Source organism: Fistularia commersonii, chromosome 33 (assembly GCF_037954325.1).
Source record: "Fistularia commersonii isolate RoL2024-O1a breed Wild chromosome 33, RoL_Fcom_v1.0, whole genome shotgun sequence".
Classification (NCBI taxonomy): domain Eukaryota; kingdom Metazoa; phylum Chordata; class Actinopteri; order Syngnathiformes; family Fistulariidae; genus Fistularia; species Fistularia commersonii.
The window spans coordinates 549,541-571,809 of NC_141316.1; the positions used below are offsets into that span (position 1 = coordinate 549,541).

Below are 22,269 nucleotides of genomic sequence, written 5' to 3' on the forward strand. Positions count from 1 at the left end.
GTACCATGTAAAAGCAATCAAAACTAAGTACTATTCATACTCATCTTAACAGGCTGTTGATTTTCATGTTATGTGTTTTACTGGTCATCAACTCAGAAGAAGTGTGTATATGATCACTGGTACAAGCACAATTTGAAAAACAGTGTTTGAATGTTTTTAAGGTGTTAAAAGTCCAGATAGAAAATTATAGTAACAATAATTGCAAAAGCTATTGAAACTTTTTGAAGAGACATCATATTTTAAGTAATTTTGAGTTTCGGTAAAGTAATTGCATCAATAAAATGGCCAGGGGCAAGGAAAACAATAAGAAAAGCACAATTATCGGCAAAAATACTTACAACTGACATGGAAGTAAAATGAAAAGTATAGTACACTTAATGAATTCATTGTGAAGAACAAGAGAAAATTTAGATTTTTGTGAAACATCTGCAAACCAAAGATATTTACACCAGTGGAAAAACCTTGTTGTCTATGTACAGTATACCACATTTTGCCAATGTTCCCTCAGCAAAAATTAGCACATTCTCTTTGAATTTGGATTACTTGTGACAAAGTAATAACAACAACACAAGTATTTTGTCTTGTGTTTGTGCTAATTTAATAGTATTGGCTTTTTCCTTGCAGTATTATCACACCAGTGTTGAAGCCCCATAAGCATTCAACAACATACTAAATGGACTAGATGTGCTATTCAGTTGATGAAGCAACATATTTTTTCTCAGTTCAACTGTTTGCTTTTGCTCGTCCATAAGAAGTTAATACATTTTTACACAGAAAAATCCTTGTGAAACAGGAGTGATATTGTTATAGAGCAATGAATAGAAATAGAATAGAAGACTGAAGAAATGTTAACCTTTCAACCAATACTTCACTGCAGAATTCAATGATTCACACACATTTCAGTGGTTAAAGGGCAAATAGACAGCCTACAAACTGAAAAATAACTGCTACGGCATTTTCTATCAAGAAAAACAACAATAAATTTCCCAGAATAAATCTTTTTTCTATAGAGCAATATGTTTTTTTTTCCTTTCAATCTGCAGACTCAAAGTCAAAAGCGAAGCAGACAGTGAACAAACGCAGGAAGTGTGAAGAAGATGAGAAAAAGGCAGGGCAAAAGAGACCGAAGACAGACATGACGTCTGATCTGTCAGAGAGTAGTGACTCTGAAAACCCACACAAGAGGACTGCTAACTCTTCCTGCTCATCCTCATCATCGTTGTCATCATCTTCTTCCTCCTCTTCTTCCTCCTGCTCTGAACCCAACTCTGAGAATGAGTTTAAGACTCGTACCAGTGATGTAAAACTAAGTATGGTTTCAAAAATTGTGGAGGACAGGAATCCAATGATGCAGTCCAACAAAATGAATGAGTCCTCTTCTCTCATGGGTCACCCTTCCCCATGGAAAGAGCTTCAAGCAACAGGAGACAGCAAGAAGGGTGTTGTGAAGGTATCGGGAAAAAATATTCCAAAGGAGTTTGAGGAGATGATGGCACTTTCACAAATCACCCAGTCTCCACGGCAACAGATGCCAGTGATGCCAGACACTATCCAGGGCAGCATGGATAACAAGACTACTGTGAAAGGTACTTAGCACTAATGCCTCACTTAAGTGCATAAGGATTACCAATATGTGTATTATTCTAATGGCAATCAACTTTTTTTAGACTCATCTCAAACCCAGACACCATCACGAGTGCACATCCTATGCAACAACGTGATTGACATCACAGATGATGCTCAGGCCACTGTGCACCAAGAAAGTTCAGAGGCCGTTTCAGCTTTGCTTGCCTCTCAGAAGGCAGAGTCCACTGCCCTCTCTCCATATCTCCCCCTCAATCCCTCCCCTGTGTCCTCACCTCCTGTTCCTTCATCACCTCTGCAATCTGATGCAGGTCATAGACCAGACATTGAGCCAGGTGTGCAACTGCAGCAGGGCATTATCGCAGTCGGTATGACAACAGCCAGGAGCAGCAAGATAGAGTTTATTCCAGCTCGTGTCGTTAGGTAAGAAAAAGAATTGTAATATGTTTCACTAAAATTTGTTGGTTACTGTTTTCATAAACATAAACATAATGTGAGCATAATGTGGTAACACACGCTTCCCATAATCTCCTAAAATCACTTATATTGATATCTTGGAAAAGAATGCATCAGAAAAAGGGAATTGGAAAAGCTCTGTATCCTCAAATCAGGGTTTGTTGCAGTCTATAGATCGCCTATTTTAATAATAAATGTAAAAATGTAATAACGATAATGAAAATATTATTAATAATAATTGAACTGCCACCTTATCGTGGTGGAGGGATTTGTGTGTCTCAGTGATCTGCAGGAGCTATGTTGGGAGGCTTTATGCCCCTGGGAGAGTCACTAAAGGCAAACAGGTCCTGGTTGAGGGACCAGACAAAGCATGTGGCCCAAGAAGGAAAAGGATGAATAGAGCTGTTTTTCCCTTGTCCGGATGTGGGTCACCGGGGCCCCTCCCTGGAGCCAGGCCTGAGGACAGGGTTTGATGTTGAGCACAAGGTGGCTGTGCCTGCACCCATGTGGCTCAGCTGGGTTCAGCCCAAAGGGGCAATGTGGGTCCCCCTTCCATTTGGCTCACCACCCATAGGAGGGGCAACAGGGGACAGGTGCAATATGAGTTTGGTGGTGGCCCTCTGGCTGAGGTCCCAAGGTCCCTAGATTTAAGTTGGATATAGTCAGGCTCACCTCGACGCACTCAACTCTGGCTGTGGAACCAGGCCTCTCAAGAGGGGCTGGACTCTTTGCCACCCTGGAGCTGTCCCCAGTGAGAGGCGGCAAGCAGGTGTGGACATAGTGATTGTTCTCTGTCTTGGAAGCTGCATTTTGGGGTTCAACCTGATGGATGAGAGAGTAGCCTCCTTCTGCCTTTGGGCTGCTGGATGGGTTCTCACTGTTGTATGTTTCTATGCACCCAGCAGCAGTTCAGACTACCCATCCTTTTGTGGGGTCCCAAGAGGGGCTGCTAGAGAGAACTCCTGTCTTACTGGGGGACTTCAGAGCTCACATGGGCAGCAAAAGTAAGGCCTGGACAGGTGTAATTGGGAGGAATGGTCCCAATCTGAATCCAAGTGGTGTTCTGTAACTGTACTTGCTCATCTGGACTGTCCATAACAAACACCATGTTCAGATATAAAGGTGAGCACCTTGCACCAGCACACTTTAGGCTGCAATTCAATCATTGACTTTGGGTATCATCGGACTTGAGGCCAAATGTTCTGGACACTCGGGTGAAGAAAGAGGCAGAGCTGTCAGCTGATCACCACCTGGTGTTTAGATGGCTCTGATGGTGGAGGAGGACGCCCGTCAGACCTGGCTGACCCAAACACATTGTGAGGGTCTGTTGTGAACGTCAAGCAGAGTCCCCTGTCAGAAAGAGTTTTAATTCCCACCTCCACCAAAGCTTCAACCACATCCCCCCGAGAGTCCTATGATGGGCCATGTTCCGTGCCTCCATTGTTGAGGTGGCAGATCGGAGCTGTGGCCATAAGTTGGTTGGTGTTTGTCGAGGCGGTCTCCTATTTCCAGGGCTGAAGTTACCAAAGTAGTCAGAAAGCGGGGCCTGGGACGTGGATGAGATCTACCGTGGGGCCCTTAAGGCTCTGCATGATGTGAAGACATCCTGGCAGACCATCTATGCAGCATCACATGGAAGTTGGGGGCAATGCCGCTGAATTGGCAAACTGGGGTGATGATCGCTCTCTTAAAAAGAGGGGGGGTCAGAGGATGTGCTCCAACTACAGGGGGATCATAATAATCAGCCTCCCAGGAAAAGTCTAAGAAGAAATGCCTTGATTGTCACAGTTATACATAGAGCACAACATTATTTCGCAATATTTGACCACCCCATTTAAACCATCATGGATGCACCATCAGGACAGCATGGGCCAGTGTCTCCCTGTGCCAGGGTCGGGGGGGGCAGGGGCCAGGGTCTCCCTGAGCTGATCCCAAGTCCGTATAAATGCAGAGGATTGCGTCAGGAAGGGCATCCAGGGTAAAACTTTTGCCAAAATCAAACATGCAAATCAAACCTAATAATCTCATACAGGGTCGGTCGATGCCCAGGTTAACAACAACCACCATTGGTACAGATGACTTACAAGATGCCAATGGATATTGGGCTACTGTGGGAAGAAGAAGGAGAGGAGGAAGGCATGTTCGAAAGCAGAGAGAGAAGAGAAAGGTGGTGAAGAAGAGGAAAGGCAAGAGTCTGGTACTGAGAGTAGGGACTTTGAATATCGGGACCATGACAGGAAAAGGTAGAGTTGGTCGACATGATGCAGAGAAGGAAGGTGGATATACTGTGTGTCCAGGAGTCCTTGTTGAAAGGTAGTAAGTCTAGAAGCTTAGGAACAGGCTTTAAGTTGTACTGTCATGGTACTGACAGGCAGGGAAATGGAGTAGGAGTTATCTTGAAGGAGGAGTTTGTTAGGAATGTTTTGGAGGTGAAAAGAATGTCAGATACACTTATGAGTCTGAAACATGAAATTGAATGTGTGATGCTAAATGTTGTTAATGGCTATGGCCCGCAGGTAGAATGTGAGTTTGAGGAGAAGGAGAAGTTCTGGAATGAGCTAGATCAGGGGTCGGCTACCCATAACACCCAAAGAGCCATTTGGACCCGGATTCCTCGGAAAAGAAAACACTGGGAGCTGCAATTACTTTTTAATGTCTAAAATGAAGGTACCACTGTATAAATTGCTTTTAATTACCTTTACACTTTGTATAAACAAGTGTGTAATGTGTTGCTTCTGAAATTCACAAAGTAGTACATAGAAAATTAAATTTTATTCATGTAATGAACTCATTTTGAGCCTTGGGCTTTCAGAGCGTGTAGCGGAGCCTTGACCTGAATTTTAAAAATAAATCAGGAAAAAATCACTGTGTCAGTAAACATTAAAAAGTAAATATTTGCAAAAAATCTTCATAAATATTTATTTTACCTGGTTTATGGGACTCCTGCTCCTGAACTTCTGCACACAGCATCCGCAAATCGGGATTTTACCAGCTGGCAGGTATACCGGCTTCCGCGAGTGTGACGTTATTTTGAGCGGCAAGAAATGATAAATATAATTTTATTTAATATTTCAAGATCACAAAAATCTTCCAACTTAGAAATAAAAGTTAAAAAAAGGAATTAACACAAATGAATTACACTTCAATTAAATATTTATAATTTATTTTCCCAAGCCACTCGGAGCCGCAGTGTGAAGATGAAAGAGTCGCAGGTTGCCGACCCCTGAGCTAGATGAAGCGATGCAGAATATCCACAGAGATGAGAGAGTTGTAATTGGATCAGACTTCAATGGGCATGTTGGTGCAGGTAATAGATCGGGTGAAGAAGTGATGGGCAGGTTTGGTACACAGGATAGGAACGCAGAGGGACAAATGGTGGTAGATTATGCAAAACTGATGGAAATGGCTGGAGTGAACACTTTTTTCCAGAAAAGACAGGAACATAGGGTGACTTTTAAGAGCGGAGGTGGTAGCACACAGGTAGACTACATCTTGTATAGACGAGGTAACCTGAAAGAGATCAGTGACAGCAATGTAGTCGTAGGTGAGAGTGTAGCCAGACAGCATAGGATGGTGGTTTGTAGGATGACTCTGGTGACAAGGAAGATGAAGAGGACAAAGGCAGAGCAGAGGACAAAGTGGTGGAAGATGAAAAGGGCAGAGTGTTGTATTGCTTTCAGGGAGGAGTTGACAATGCCCTGGGTGGTCAGGGAGAGCTTCCAGATGATTTGAGAAGACAGGTAGGAGAGTAGTTGGTTTATGATCTGGAAGGAAAGTAGATAAGAAGACTTGGTGGTGGAATGAGGAAGTGCAGGAGTAAATACAGAGAAAGTGGTTAGAAATGAAGTGGGACACTGAGGAGACTGAAGAGAACAGACAGGCATACAGGGAGACACAGTGTAAGGTAAAGAATGAGCGAGCAAAGGCAAAACAAAAGGCGTGCAATGACTTGTATGCTCAGTTCGACAGTAAGGAGGGAGAGAATGATCTATAGGGTACAGGTTGATTACCGGGTGAATAAGGATAGAGGGGGAAATGTATTGACAGATGCTAGAAGAATGATGGGAAGATGGAAAGAGTACTTTGAAGAGCTGATGAAAAAGGAAAAGGAAAGAGAGGCAAGGGTAGAAGCGGTGACTATTGTAGACCTCAAAGGAGCAGAGATTAGTAAAAGTGAAGTGACAAAGGCATTGACGGGAACGAAGAGTGGAAAGGCAGTTGGTCCTGATGGTATACCTGTGGAAATATGGAAGTGTCTCGGGTAGGCAGCGGTAGAGTTTCTGTCTAGATTATTCAGCAGCATCTTAGAGAGTGAGAAGAGGCCCGAAGGATGGAGATGAAGTGTGATGGTGGACGTTTTTAAGAATGAGGGGGATGTACAGAATTGCAGCAGCTGTAGAGGGAAAGAGTTGTCGAGCCATACAATGAAGATATGGGAAAGACTTGTGGAAACTAGAATGAGAGCACAAATCAGCATTTGTGAACAGTAATATGGCTTCATGCCTAGAAAGAGTACTACAGATGCAGTATTTCTCAATTTGCTTTGAGAATGCTAATAGAGAAGTACAGAGAAGGTCAGAGGGAGCTGCACTGTGTTTTTGTAGGCCGAGAAAAAACCATATGACAGGGTGCCAAGAGAGGAACTGTGATATTAAGGAAGTCTGGAGTAGCAAAGAAGTATGTTAGACTGGTGCAGGACATGTATGCTAGCCATGAGACAGTGGTCATGTGTGCTGTAGGGGTAACAGGAAAGTTCTTGTTTGCAGTGGTAATGGACAGGCTGACAGATGAGGTTAGACAGGAATCTCCATGGACCATGATGTTTGATCTGAGGTGAGAGCAGAGAACATTTTGAGGAAAATCTAGAGAGGTGGAGGTATGCTCTGGAAAGGAGTGGAATGAAGGTAGTCGCAGCAAGACAGAATATATGTGTGAATGAGAGGAACCTGGGTGGAACGGTGAGACTAAAGGAATTGGAGATCAAGAAATTGGATGATTTCAGGTACTTGGGGTCAACAGTCCAGAACAGCGGAGAGTGTGGAAAAGAGTTGATAAGATTGGTTCAAGCGTGTTGGAATGAATGGAGAAAAGTGTCAGGGGTACAATGCAATAGAAGCTCCAGCCAGAATGAAAGGAAAAGTGTACAAGACAGTGGTGAGACCACAGTGTCTATGGTCTAGAAACAGTGACATAGATGAAAAGACAGGAGGGAAAGCGAGAGGTCACATAAATGAAGAGCCTAAGTCACTCATTGTCTATTCCACCTATGGAAATTCCATCTGTGGAAAAGAGGTGAAGAGAGGGGTTCAAGCAGATTCGAGTAGGTGGAGAAAAGTATCAGGGGTACTATGAGATAGAAGGCTAGAATGAAATGAATGGTGAACAAAACAGTGGTGAGACCAGTGACACTATATAAAGACAGGAGGCAGAACTAGAGGTTGCATGGATTAAGATGTTGAGGTTCTCTTTGGGAGTGACCAGGATGGATAGGATCAGGAATGAGTCCATCAGAGGAATGGCACATGTTAGATGTTTTGGAGAGAAGGTCAGAGAAGCCAGACTGAGATAGTTTGGTCCTGTACAGATTGTGAATATATTGTTGGATGGTTGCTGGCATTGGAGCTGCCGGGCAGGAGGCCTGGAGGAAGGCCAAAGAGAAGATTTATGGACATAGTGAGACAGGATAGTTGGTGTGAGAGAGGAGGATCCACAGAATAGGGTTAGATGATTCGGTTGATTCGCTGAAGGGTGAAGCCAAAAAGGTAAGAGGAAGGATTGTACCATGAGCAGAAGGCAGCTAAGGAACAACGCCAGGGGAGCAGTGTCTCACTCAACAACACTTTGACAGGCTAGGAGGAACCGGGACTCGAAACCAGGAGTGGTCAGTTTTAAGGACAACCGCTCTAACTCCCTTTGCTACAAAGCCCGTGGAAAAGGACCAGCTGTACACCCTCAGGGTCCTTGAGAGCGCATGTGAGTTTGCCCAACCAGTCTACATGTTTTTTGTAGACCTAGAGATGGCATTTAACCGCAGGGAATCTTGTGGGAGTATGGGGTACTGAACCCTGTAGTATGAGCTGTTTGGTCCCAGTATGATAAGTGTCAGACCATGGCCGTTGCCATTTGTAAGTCGGACTGTTTATTTTATGAGGGTTGTACTGCATTAGGGCTGTCCTTTTTCACGATTCTGTTCTTCACTTTTATAGACAGAATTTCTAGGCCAGGCAGGGTGTTGAGGGAATTTGGTTTGGTGACCTCAGGATTGGCCTTCTGCTCTTTGCGGATGATGGTGTTCTGTTGGCAACAGCGGCCTGTGATCTCCAGCTTTCACTTCCTTTTATAAAAGAGCAAGTTGTCTTCTGTCCCAGTGTTTGAAGCAACCGTTCTTTTTCCACTACTATTTGCACTATTTGTAATCCTGCTGTGACAATTGGATTTCCCTGTTGTTGGATAAGTAAAGTCTATTTGTCTTATCCTAGCTTCAGCATTGGTTTTCGAGTTATTGTTGTCAGTTATTGTCTTCTGTTTTGTCTGAAAGTCCGGTTTAGAAAAATTTTGAAGCTTAGTAATATGGGGATTGTGAGAAATGTCATCTCAATTCCTCTGCATGTCCAGTACATGTGGAGAAATTGACCATCAAGTTGACTTTGATATATCCTCCTCCTGCCTCACTTGCATCCCCTGCACGTTACTGCTTCATGAATGTTTTTTTGATTGCAGACACATCAGAGGAGCAATAAATGAGCAAGAAATGTAGTTTGATCTATTTTATCTTTCATGTTACAAAAAGGCCATATTATCTTCTGATTTGTACAAACTTGTTATTACACCACCACTGCAGAAACTCCATTCACTGCTTAGTGTCAGACAAACCATACATTTTACCAAATTATCTAGATGTATAAAGAGTGTGTCAGACAAGAGGATCATGGCATATGGCATTTTCTTATTTTTCACAGATGAGCCAGTGTGTTTGTTAATATTGGACATGGCCCACTGATGATCCTCCTTCAATTATTATGCTTTTTCTCTATGTGAGGGCTAAAATATATCTTAACATTTTTAATGTAAAAAAGGACATTAGAGTTCTAGCACTGTTTAAGAGCAGTAGTTATGTCCATGTTGAAAGTTACTTCTGAATAAAAAGGTGGTATTCATATCTAAATTACTATTATCTCTGTATTTTCCCAGACCAGTGGCTGAGGATATGGTTCTGGAGAAAGAAACAACTGTCATTCCTCATCATTTTGTTCCTCATCATCATCAGCAGCAGCGGCAAACACAGCAACAGTCAAACGACACACCCACTCACCCCAACATCATCCCGCCCTTATCTGAGGAAAAGAGGAAACAGCAGCAGCCCCCACCCCACAACATGAATGCTGTCCTTCCCACTGACTTTTTGAAGTCCAAAATTAGTCCCAACCCTAACTCATCTCAACCTGACTCTCTAAAACAGTACACTAACAACTACCCCTACCCCAACACAACTCCATCTGACCCTCTAAAGGCAATGCCCCATTCAAGCCTTTTAGATATCTCCAAACCTAAACCCAACACCTCCCCAGAGGTTTCCAAACATAAAATACCTTGGTACTCTGATACCTCCCCACCCACAACAGTCTGCTCAGTCGCTAAAGTAGATACAACAGATTCTCTGCGCTCAGGCTTCAAGACAGTTTCTGCACAGTCAGAGTCTGGTGAAGGCAGCAGCACCAAAAGCCCCCTGATCATCGATAAGAATGAGACCTTCACTGTTTACAGGGACCCCGCCCTTATCTGCTCTGAAGCTGGCAATACTATCCCTGCAACTGTTTCCTCCAACCATGTAGCAGCATATCTCCACCCCCACATGCACACCCTTCACTCCCCATCACCTCACTCCCCCTGCCTCAATCCAGCACCCCACACCCATGCTGCCTCCCACCTACTGAGCTCTCCTCACACTTCTGCCCTGCCTCACCCACATCTCTTACCTCCTGGAGTGCTCCCAACCATGCCTCCTCCTGCAACATCTCTTCTTGGGGGCCAAGCTCGGCTTGACTCTCCTGGAGGATTAGGCCACCTTGTCTTGCCTCACCCAGCAGCTGCACACCAGCAGCAGTTTCTACAGGTATGAATTATGCTTTACATGATCTGCATTTCTTTCAAAAATTCCAAAATAACTTTTTGTTGGTTTTCAGGGTCAGGGTGCACCACCACACCCTCTGCTGGCCCAGGCTCACAGTGGAGCAACAGGGCTGGGCCTGTACTCAATCCTATGGCAGTACCCCAATGGAACATCAACTTCTTATCAGCCCGGCCTCAACCTACCCCCAACAGCTAAATGGGTTCACCCTGAAAGTCCTGTCAGTGTCAGTTCTGAATCATCTCGGCGGAGGGTTTGTGTATTTATGTTTTTTTGAACTGTGTACACATGATCTAATGGGTAAATATCATGGATCAGTTTCCTATAACACATAGAATAGTGGCTTACATGAGCAGAAAGGGTTTTGATGTGAGAGATTTGATCTGAGCAGAGAAATTTGGCTGACTCCAGATGTAGTAGATGGGTACTGGAGACCATAGCTTCTGTAGTCTTAGAAGCAAAAACTCAGGCATAAGAGGAATTGGGGGAGGGTATGGAGAAAAACTTAATGTTTGTGTTGAAGTTCTATAATATTGTTCAGTAATTCAGGAAGAAAGAAGCGGAGATTGACCAAGGCAATGTTCAGTATAGGAGGGGACCTACTGACTAGACCTGGAGATATTGTCAGAGCAGTGAAGAGAGCACTTTTAGGAACTCCTGATCTTAACCATTGTTTTCTTCCAAAGATTAGGCTTTGCCTGAAACATCGGGAAGTTCTCTTATCTCTGGCTAAAAGCTTACAAGTGCCAAGGCACTGAGGGTAGATGAGATCTGTCCTGAAATGCTGAAGGCTGTGGATGTCATGGACATTGTTTGGATGTCGTGGTTGACACGTCTGTGCAATGTCACATGGAGTGTAGGTGCAGTGCCTGTGGAGTGAAAGACCAGGGTAGTTTGTGGACTTGGAGAAGGCTTACAGTAATGTTTCACTGGGAGCTCTGTGGGAGGCCCTGAAAGAACAAGTGGGACTGGGACGATAACTACGAGGCCATTTGGTCCCAGTATACTCACAGCATCCTTGATAGGTTTTGCAGGTACGTCTGACTGTGCAAAAGCTCTAGGGTAGGTGTAGGACCTCTTGGCATAATAAGAGTTCCTGACTGGCTTGAGACCACCTCAGACGCTGGAAAGTGAGGCTCGGTAGAGGGACGCCTGGGAAGCTCTGCTTAGTCCACTGCCACTGCGACCAAACCCTGAAATAAGCTGATGATGACATTTTGTAGACAGTATTGTAGACAGTGTTATTTTCTCTGTCATGTGTCACAAGGTTGCAATTTTGGTCATTTCTGATTAAATTTGTAAAGAGGTGATACTAAGATGTTATGATAAAAATACTGTGTTAAGGAGTTACCATCATTATCAACAGTGACTATTGAGCATTTTTAAACATCAGAATCAGTCAAATACGTTGTTAAAACATGTTTTGGTTGACTTAGTTGGATAGCTTGATTTTATTAATGCCTTTCAATAAATATTACCAACATTTCTGTGGATTAATTGTGTACATGGGTATGTTTTGTCCAGAACACTGCCAGTCCATGGCTACACCAGGCTGTTGGTAATGCTGGTGATGGCCTGAGTTTGCTGAGTCATGTTCCTGTCCGACCAGCCAGTGCGGATGCCCAACGCCCCCCAGTTAAAATCAACACACATTCAAGTCCTCCACAATCAAAGGCCTGTGTGGACATTCACAAAGAGTGAGTTAAAGAACGGTCCTTCATATTTGCCATTCCTTTCCTATGCACAAGACCGATTTAAATGTCCAACATAAGTTTAATGTTTCTTGATTAAAATGGAAAACTTGATCGTATGGTGTTAAAAGGAAGAATTGCGTAGACAAAGGCGAGTTCTAACTTTATTCCTTTAACACCAACACCAAACTGATAGCGAACTTCAATGGACTATAATGCCCCCGACCTAAAGCACACCCAAGCCCCCAGTCCCGTGGGGTGACAGGCCAGTCCTTTAGTGTCTGCCACAAATCCCCCTCTCCCGTAACACCCAGAAGGGACTCCAACTAACTCGTCTTTCATGGGAGGCTTGAGGAGCCTGCCCTAACGACTGCGTCATCCCCCAATTGAAGAAGAAGGAGGCACCAGACATTGAACCTGTGGAGGCACTGCTCGAGGGCAATCTCAACAGGGAACCTGGCAAAGGAAACAGAACTTCCCCAGCCACCCTGTGCGCTGACTTCAGCCGATCCAGCATGACCCATTCCCTACACCGGCCTATATATAGTAGGGTGCACATTTGCCTCCAATGACCCCGCCAGTGCCAACCTGAGCGCCGACACAACACTGTGGGCCCCTATCCGAAGTGATCTCTGACGTGGTGCCAAAAACGGTGACCCAGGAAGAAAGACCCGCCCGTGACAAGTAAAAGCTCGTCATGGAGGACAGGGGGACAGCCTCAGCCAGCTGGTGGTTTGATCAACCATGGTGAGCAGGTATGCAAAACCCTGCAAAGGAGGTAGAGGGCCCACCAGGTGGACATGGACATGGTTAAAGCACCTGGCCAGGATTACATTCACAATCACATACACCAGTTTGAGGCCAGTGTGCATTGATTTCAGGGCAAAATCTCCTGGGTCGCCTGTCTGGTTGGAGGCCATAGCTGAGAAATCCATCCCAATGTGCACAGGGCACAGGAGCACACGCAGCAGGCAATCAACTGAGTTGGACTTCCCATCCTCAGACATATCAGCATATGTCTGAGGATGGGAAGTCCAACTCAGTTGACTTCCCAGTTGAATGCCCATCGTGAACTCTGAAATGGCTGCGAGCTGGCACTGCATGGCTCAGCCACTTTGGACATGGCGAAAGTCAGTGGCTTGTGATCCACATAAGCAGTGAAGGATTGGCCTTAATCGGAAATTATGCCAGATGCAGGCTCAACAACTCCATGTCATAAACACTATGCTTGTGCTTGCTATCCAGCAGTTGGCAGCAAAAGAATGCAAGAGGCTGCCATGCATTTGACACACGTTGTCCAACTACAGCCCCAATGGCAATATCAGATGCATCGGTTGTTAACACTATGGACAATGGGTGAGATGGGCAAGAACCACGTTCTGGATTGCGAGCTCCCTGGTAGCTGGCAGGATGCGGTCGGCCTTCTCTGTCAGGCAGTCACCATTGGCCAGACCCTAGGAGTTAGCCAAGGCCGTGTGCACTAGAAGCAAGAGCTGGCACAGGATGACGTGCGAGAAAAGGAAACTGCCTTTGTCCAATCCATGTAGTGACAGCACATTGTCCATCAGGTCCACGGCCAACCCGTCACCCAAACCGGATGGCTCCACAGCAGACAGGCTGCACCTCCGGAGCAGAAGTAATTTGAGGGCGGCGTATCTACTGTGTGGCAGAGGGTTGCACAACAGCTCTATGGTTCGCTGCATGAATTGCTGGTTCAGCGCCACGACAATCAAGAAGTACCTGGCACTGTCTGAAAAAAATTCCACGCAGGTGGAACAGCATTTAAACATGTTGAAACTCGGAGGCCAGGTCGCTTTGCAACGACAACAGGAGTGTCAAGTGCCACAGCGAGAATGGTCCGCTGTTAGAGTTGGGTCGACATGGTTGAAGTGTGGCTCCACACTCGGTCTTGTTCATGACTGCTGGGAAAAATTAAGCCGGAGATCGACAGGCAGCCTCAGCAGTAAAGTGGACTGCATTGGCCTGTCATGGCTAATTAAGGCGAAGCTCTTAATTTACCAGTTGACTATCTTTCTAACCCTCACCTATGATTAGGGTGCTAGATGAGGCGGGGAGCTAGACAAGGCAGCTCAGGCATCTGGTCAGGATGCCTCCCTGGTAAGTAAGCTGTTTCACGCAGGCAACACTCGTTCAGGCAGGAGTCCATGGGGAAGACTCGGGGCACGCTGGTGTGAGACGATGACTCGGCTGGCCTGGGAACACCTCTTGATTCACACAGAAAAGCTGGATAAAGTAGCAAGGAAGAGGGAAGTCTTTGTCTCTCTGCTTAGGCTGCTGCCCCCACGACCGAACTCTGAATAAGCTGCAGAAAGATGGATCGATAAATGAATGGTTACTGCTGACTAGGATTAATTTATCAAGTCATGACAGTATAAAACCATGATGCCTTGCAGTAACTGAAGCCCCAAATTGTAGCCCCATCGACCATTTACCATTTTTTTTTCAAATTCCAATATTTTGGCCTCATTCTTACTTAATGGGAAGAAATGTAGACGCAGTCTCCATCTTGATATGCTTTCCATGGAATAGTCAATATACCTCAGAGCAATGAAAAACAGAAATTGAAAGCTTATCTAGAACATAAAGGATAAATAGGAAGCAGCCCAACTTTATTTTCAACTTTACATAGAATTTAATGGTATCATGAAAAGCAAATTTAACATTTTCTAACAATGGCCTTTGACTTGAATTTGATAAGACACATGAAATCCCTTCTTTCATTGAGAGTTAGGACAGCAGTGCAGCAGCTTTGTTTGCTCCAGGGGTCAGCTGATTGCTTTGAGATCACAGTGTTGGCTTAACTCTGGAGAAAAACACAGCAGATTCTGAGGTGGAAGACGGTGGAGAAGGAAATGAGAGGAAGTGGAACAGCAGAGGCTTTTTGAGATAAGATGATATAAGCTGTTCCTCCCATCTAGCATTATTGGAAACACACAATGTCTGGGAAACAAGTTTAATGAAATGACTGCGTTGCCTTGTAGTAAGGAGTACAGGGAATATCGTGTGATGTGCTTTTCTGAATCTTTGCTCCATGAGGGAAATGATGTTGGGAACATGTCCATCATGGGATTCTATATTGTTTGAGCCAATCAGGACAAAACACGTGCAGCAAATAGAAGGGTTTCCCGCCATCTTGATCAACAATCGCTGGTGTAACCCTGCTCATATGACTATCAAAGAACGGATCTGTACCCCCGTGTGTGATCTGTACCACTAAACAAGAGAGAATTCTAGATCTTTTGTATGCAAACACTGTGGACATATACAGTTCCTCCCCCTTCCCTCCACTGGGTAGGTCTGACCATGACCTGGTGCACTTGCTTTGCCCCCTGCTATGTACCTTTCGTGAAGAGGCAGTCTGTATCCACTAGGACGTTTAGGTGTTGGACGGAGGGTGTCTTTGAGACATTGCAGGGTTGTGTCGAGGGAACAGGCTGTTGTGAGCCCCGTGGAAAGGACATTGATTAGCTCACCTAGTGCATCACTGGATGTATCCCCTTTTGCACTGACTCCATTATTCCAGTTTGGACATCCAACAATAAAAGGGCTAAGCACGGGGCAGACAGGACTGAGTTGAATTTGCTTTGTGAAAGGTCCAACATTGCGGCAAGCTCATCCCCAAATTGGCCTGCCTGCCACCCTCAGCCATACCGCCACCTACTCTCTCTTCTGTCTTCCCCCATCCCCCAGTGACTCTTTGTTGTCCAGAACCCCTTCTCACCCAGCCTCCACCAATGACCTTATTTGAGGACAAAGTTGGGAGACAGCTGAGCAAGCTCTACCCAGGCAGGTATTTGGGGGACCGGATGGTTTGATCCCTCGTTCTTACAGCTTGTGCAACCCAGCTCGCTGGTATTCTTCAATATATTTTCAGGGTGAGCCTAAGTTTACAGAGTCCTCTTGCTGTGGAGGACGTCTCATATTGTCCCAGTTCCTAAGACAACACATCCTAGTGTCTTTTGGGACTTCAGGCCTGACGTCTCATGCAATGAAGACTCTTGAGAGGCTCATCCTGGATCATCCCCAGCCCACGGTGTGGCCACGTCTTGACCAGCCCCACCTACAGGTTGATAATGCCATCGCCTACCTGCTGAATCACATCTATGCTTGTCTGGAGCATCCTGCATGTACTGTGAGAGTCATCTTTTCTTTGACAACTCCTGTGCATTTAACACCATCTGGCTATCTCTACTTTGTGCTAAGTTGTCATTCATGCAGCAAGATGCCTCCTCTGTGTCCTGGATAGTGGGTTATCTTACTGACAGACCATAGACAGAGTGGTCTGCAACACCAGGGCACCACAAGGGACAGTCCTCTCTTCATCATCTACATCTCTGATTTCAGATAAAGCACTGAGGCCTGCCACCCTCCGAAATTTTCTGATGACTCGGCTAATACCCGGCTGTTGTGGACTTCATTGTCTTTTGATGGGAGCTGAACCATCTGTTGCCTATTGTATCAAAGACAAAGGAGTTGATTGTGAAATTTAGAAGGTCCAAATCACCTGCTATCCTGGTTATTCTATTTTATGTGAACATTATGGATGACAACAAATACCTGGGCGTCCATATTGACAGCAAACTGAACTGGACAAAAATCCCTAATGCAGTCTATAAGAAGAGCCTGATCGATACTTCCTGAGGCAGCTGAGGTCCTTCAACATGTGTCAGACAATGCTCAGGATGTTTTATAAGTGTCATGGCCAGCACCATCTTTTATGCTGTTGTATGCTGGGGTATTAGTCTGAAGGTGTCTTACACCAACAGACTTAAACTAATCAGTAAGGTCAGCATTGTTATGGGGTCGAAGCTTGACTCTCCAACATTGGTGTCTGGCAGGGGAATGTTTTCCAAAAGAAGGGCAATTCTCAGCACTTTTTACCCACACCATGGCATGCTGGCCAATAACAGGAGTTTATTCAGCAGTATACTGTTACACCAGGGTGCACTTCCAAACATCACAAGAGGTCATTCTTGCCTGTGGTGATGAGGCTGTTAAACTCAGTCTGATCTCATCTTACTATCCACCTGGTTGTATTCGCTCTTGTAATTTCTTTATCCTAACTCCAGGCAGTACTTATATTTGATTATCTTTGTTCTTTTATTTCTGTTTATCTAATTTTACTTATTTTCATTTCTATCTGTATGGAGCATCTGGGATCTCTCAATTTCTTACAGAATCAATAAAGTATTTCTGATTCTGATTTATCTCATACATTGATGTGGCAGGTTCTTGGCAGCTCGATTACATACATTTGTTATACAGGAAAAAGGTGCAAAGCAGTCTATGTTTTGTTTTATTAGACAGTACTCATTTTCTCCAAATTTGGAGAAAATAGAGGACAAACAGTGGCGATAGCCAGCTAATATTACCATGGGAGAAAATTGGATGCTACTAGGTATTTCTGATGAAGTGAGATGGCACTGATCCAATATTAGAGCAATTCTTGACAGGATGCTATCCATTCAGCAGTTTGTATTCTCTTTATGTAATACTTGGCTCTTTGTTACCCGAGAAAACCCAGACACAGGCACTCTTTATTGCCTTACTTAAGGTATGGTCATTCAAATTGCTTGAATTAGCAAATAAACCCAAATAATGTGTCTTTATTCACAGGGTTCTCTTGAGGCCAATCCATTTATTACCATTCTAACATACAGTTTAGTAATTTCCTAGGTTTGATTACTTGTAGACTGCTGTTTAAACAATGTAGGGCTGTTGTTTACTTGTCATCCTTGTCTCATTCATTAGTAGAGGGGGATCAAAAACAAATGTTGTTTTCCCACTTTTTTCACTTTTGTCTCTGCAGAGAAGTGGAAAAGAAGGGCTTTGTGGATCCCATTAGGACTTTGATGCTGGCCCAGTTGAAGCAGGAACGCACAGACAGCGCTAGGATCCCCACAGGGAAAGACATCCATCTACACCACCTCTATTTAGACTCCCACCGCAAGTCAGGTCTTGCCAACACACAGGTATATTACCGACACACAGGCCAGAAAATTTGAAAGACCCATCTTTATCCTCATTTTGGTTACCAACAGTGGTAAAGTCCAGCTGCCACCATAAGAAAATTAGAACCGAGTGCCGTGATCTAGATCATGAGAATCTTCAAAATTAATGCGCAAATATCTGATTTTGAAGATTTGAATCATTGTATTTGTAAGTTCTCCATCCAATAAGTTTGCATGTTGGGGACGGCGCAGTGCAGGAGGTTGAGCAATTGTCTTTGGAACCGAACATTCCTGGTTTGATTCCCAGCTCCTCCAAGTGTGTCAAAGTGTGTTGAGCAAGACAATAAACCCGTGACTGCTCTTCTGGCACTTGTGATGCCACAACGCTGCCTCCATTACATTGTCTTAAACTTTGCAAGAAGCTTGTGTCATGTCAAAAAACTCTTGTGAACAAGACCCTGAGATGTTTGAACTACTCCCCCTTGGGCTGTATCCCATCCCCAATCCTTTTTTTTCTGACTTAGGAACATGGGTCTGGTACAGTATTCTGTGACCAGGAAAAAAACACACTGCTCCCCTTGAATTGGAGGTTTATCTATCAGAATGTCCCAGAAGTCGTCCTCCCACCCGTGTGTGTGTGTGTGTGTGTGTGTGTGTGTGTATCTGGCGCCTACAAAAGGCAGACTATTTACTTTGTCACCTCTCCATAAAAACATGTTAATAATACCTGTTGTGTATATTTCATATAACAACAACTGAGTTTTGAACCGTAATTTGTGTGCATGAGATCAATTAAGTATTTAACTTAACTTACTTAACATAAAAGCATTTTCTTTTCTTCCCAAGGACACGCTTCAGGCAGTAGACAGAGCCAGTAAATACAAAGAAGAGAATCGACAAATCCTGAAAGAGAGCATCGAAGTTGCTCCGTTCACTGCTAAGATTCAACGGTCCTGTGATCCTGGAATTGACAGGGACAGAGAGAGAGACCAAGATCCTGCCTTTCCTCTCAGGATACCAACTCTGACCTCCCCCATTCCAAAGGCAGTTCACACCCATTCTCATCTTATCCAGTCTGAAAAGAGCAACTACTTTACCACTCTGTCCAACAGCATAGTAAATGACCCCCCAAGACTGTATCCCTCTAACAACCTCAGCTCTTATTATGGCAAGGTTTCCATTGGAGCTCGGGGGGATGTGGCAAGTGTTGGTGCAGTTGTGCCAAGCCCAGGTATTCTGTCTCTTGGTAACTACAGTTCTAAAGTGTCCCTCTCTAAGCCTCCTCCCCTCATTAAGCACCAGCCAGGTGGGGGAGAGGGATTCACTGGGAGAATCACAGAGCAGATCAGCCAGCAGGTTACACTTATCCAACAACAGCAGCTACATACAGTTGTCGAGAAGCTTGACCACTGCAGACCTGCCATTTCTCCATCTTCTACAGCACCCTCTTCTTTGATCTCCAACCACCGCCAGCACCAGCAGCAACACCACCTCAGGGCAATGCCATCTCTTCACCGGGCTCCTGTCTTCCATCCCCCTACTCAACATGCACTAGAACGGAAAGAGGCAGCAGACCGAGATCGAGAGAGAGAGAAGGAAAGGGAGAGAGCAGGTTATGGACGCTTATCACCACCTACCCTCACACCCATCCAGCCAGTTAGCTTAGCTGCAACTGGAGGCAAAAGATCAGAAGAGCAGCAGAAGCCCCCCACACTATTACCAGAACTCAGGGATGTCAAAGGTCTTGGAACTGCTTCTGCCTCTATTGTTTCAGCCATCAGTGGGGATATTATGACTCCATCAACAGATTCATTGCGAGGTGGAGAGATGAGTCATGAAAGAGGAGGCTTACTTGCTGGAGAGAAAGGAGTAGTAAAAAGAACGCCCCAGGCTGCAACAGCATCTGTCATTGTCCATCCATCCACATCCCTTAAGTATGACAGTTCTGTTGGTGCAAACAAATCTGGTGCTATAATCCTCAAGGACTTATCTCAAGGTAAGTTATATCCACCCAAACTTCAAGGGGAATGTCCAAGATTAGGAGAAAGTTTAAAAGACCATGGAGTTGTTAGAGTTATCCAACCCAATTCTAACATGTGTCTCCAGTATAAAAAGACTGCTATGAGGGGCATGATGGGAACTATGGGAGTGAGTACCACAAAATCTGTTTGCAAGTCTGCTGTTTCCTCAGCTTTTGTTGTGCAGAGTATGAGTGGTGCAACTACTCCTGAGCTGGGCTATTCAGCATCATGTCATTCTGAAGTTTCGGTTCATAAAAGTGGCATTTGTGGCCAGACCCTGCAACACTTTGGACCTGGAGAGAACCAGGGGAGTTTAGGGCCGAATACCACATTATCAGAGGGATCATTGCCTCCCTATTGTCCTTCAAGAAAAAGACAACCCAGTCCAAGCTTCATCCCAAGGTCTAGTTCCATTTCTGGTTCCAGTTATCCTTACTCTCCCTCTTTTGTTCACCTCAAGAAGCACAAAGCCGCCCTGGCAGCAGCCCAATCCAGATGCAACTCTTCCACTGCTCCCATGTCCATCACACTTGGAAACTCATCATTAACTGTGGATCCACTTGACAAAACTCCAACATGCAGCTCCCCTCCCCCACCTCCCATCAGTCAAATCTCTTCATCCGCAATTGAGAAGAGTAGCAACAGTTCAGTAAGTGGCAGAACAGCTCCTGGTAAGTCCAGCCCCATCCCCAATGGCCAGTCGCCTGGACCTTCCTCAACAAGCAGTGGGCAGGCTATTAACTACCATAAATTGAAGAAAGCCTGGTTAACCCGACACTCAGAAGAAGACAGGAACACAACTGCTACTGCAAGCTCAGCTGTTCTTACAACAGACAAAGTGTTGAGCACCACCAGCACAGTAACACCAAAGCCAATTAACACCACAGCCATGTCTGAAATGATTAAACCCTGCACTGTTAATCTCAGTGCTTCTACATCCAGTGAGGTTGAGTTGAACAAAGACACTGGGAACAAAGAAGAGAAAGAGAAACAGTCAGAAGAGAAACTGGGAGGAGCAGCAGGAGCAGAAGAAAGGAAATCAGCTCCTTCCTTGAGGCGAGGTAACAAACGGACATATGAATCAGCTTCAGAGAGTGGGGGAGATGACTCAGATGCCAGTGAGAGCAAAATGGAGGGCAGAGCCAAGCGCCAGCCTAAACCAACCTATAAGAAGAAACAAAATGACATGGCAAAAAAGAAAGGAGAAAGTGAGAAGGATGAAGATGATGGTAAGCCAAATGGCATTTTCCGTTCAGCCAAAGAGAAAACCAAGCTCAAGATGGCCAGCAGTAGTAAGTTTTTGAAATTCTCTGTATTGCTCCCACAGTTTTTTAATTATTTTTCTAGTCTAACTGCTACAGGGGCTTATTAGTGCACGGTTAGCATAATCCAAGTAATTGATCATTTCTAACTGTGCCATCACAATAGCTAAATATGTTATGACAAAGGATGTAAGGTAACTGACCTTATCATTACACGCCAGATTTAGCATAAGCTACTCCCACAATATTAACTACTAAAGTTACTGTCAAATGTTTTGTTGCTCTTTGTTAGTGACCCAATAAAGCTCAAGTATTGTTTACTAATGTTGTGTATCCAGATGGGATCCCACGCTCTGTCCTTAAAGACTGGAGGAAGGTGAAGAAGCTAAAACAGACTGGAGAGTCTTTCCTACAAGATGATTCCTGCTCTGAAATTGGAGCCAATCTGCAAAAGTGTCGAGAGTGCAGGGTAGTCCGCAGCAAAAAGGGCGAGGAGCCAGTGCATTCTCCTGTCTTCTGTCGCTTCTATTATTTCAGACGGTAAAAATGATCACTCTACCCTGTACTTTCCTTTTACTTCATTTTCTTGGGATTTGTGACTATGACAGTGTTCATGTTGGTGTCTAATGTTGTTAACCTTCCCAAATTTGGTACTGAAGTTCCCAGATCTTAAAGATTGCAATTCAGGTCAATTGTTTCTATTCCAGAAATTACAAAACCTTTCAGAAGTGATTTTTAAAACCATTTTGAAAAATCATACTGCACACAGCAGGTGCAAATATATAAATATACCAGTCTAATGTACCAATAGGATAATCCTAGTAATTCAACTACAAATTATTTTTGAGTATTTTTGGCATCAAAGCTCAGGCTACAAAGTGCTACTCCCCACAGACTTTGTCCCATGACCCTCTCCTACTATGATTAGATGAAAAAAGGTTAAAAAAGAAGAACAATATTTTCAACAGCATGTTAAACTTAACAAAGGTTAGCAAAACCTCAACATGTTAAATCTCTAGTGTTTGTGTTTAAAGAACATGAGTGTATCTCTGCCAAAATAGAATTTACTGAGAATTCATGACACACTGCTTTTTTATTTAAACAACAGTCCCAACTTTGCTTTAATATACAGTGTGCCTTGCATTTATGTCTTTC

General features: G+C 44.5%; 1 protein-coding gene across 2 annotated transcripts in view; it reads left to right on the forward strand.

Moving 5' to 3' along the window:
* Positions 1-22,269, forward strand: part of jmjd1cb (jumonji domain containing 1Cb) — a 150,354-nt gene that overhangs the window by 117,808 nt on the left and 10,277 nt on the right. For both annotated transcript variants that reach the window (XM_086141088.1, XM_086141089.1), the window contains exons 9-16: positions 1,044-1,586; positions 1,668-2,007; positions 9,232-10,153; positions 10,224-10,421; positions 11,693-11,865; positions 17,690-17,852; positions 18,678-21,144; positions 21,453-21,654. In XM_086141088.1, coding sequence (XP_085997214.1) covers positions 1,044-1,586; positions 1,668-2,007; positions 9,232-10,153; positions 10,224-10,421; positions 11,693-11,865; positions 17,690-17,852; positions 18,678-21,144; positions 21,453-21,654 — 5,008 coding nt within the window. The remainder of the gene's footprint in view (positions 1-1,043; positions 1,587-1,667; positions 2,008-9,231; positions 10,154-10,223; positions 10,422-11,692; positions 11,866-17,689; positions 17,853-18,677; positions 21,145-21,452; positions 21,655-22,269) is intronic.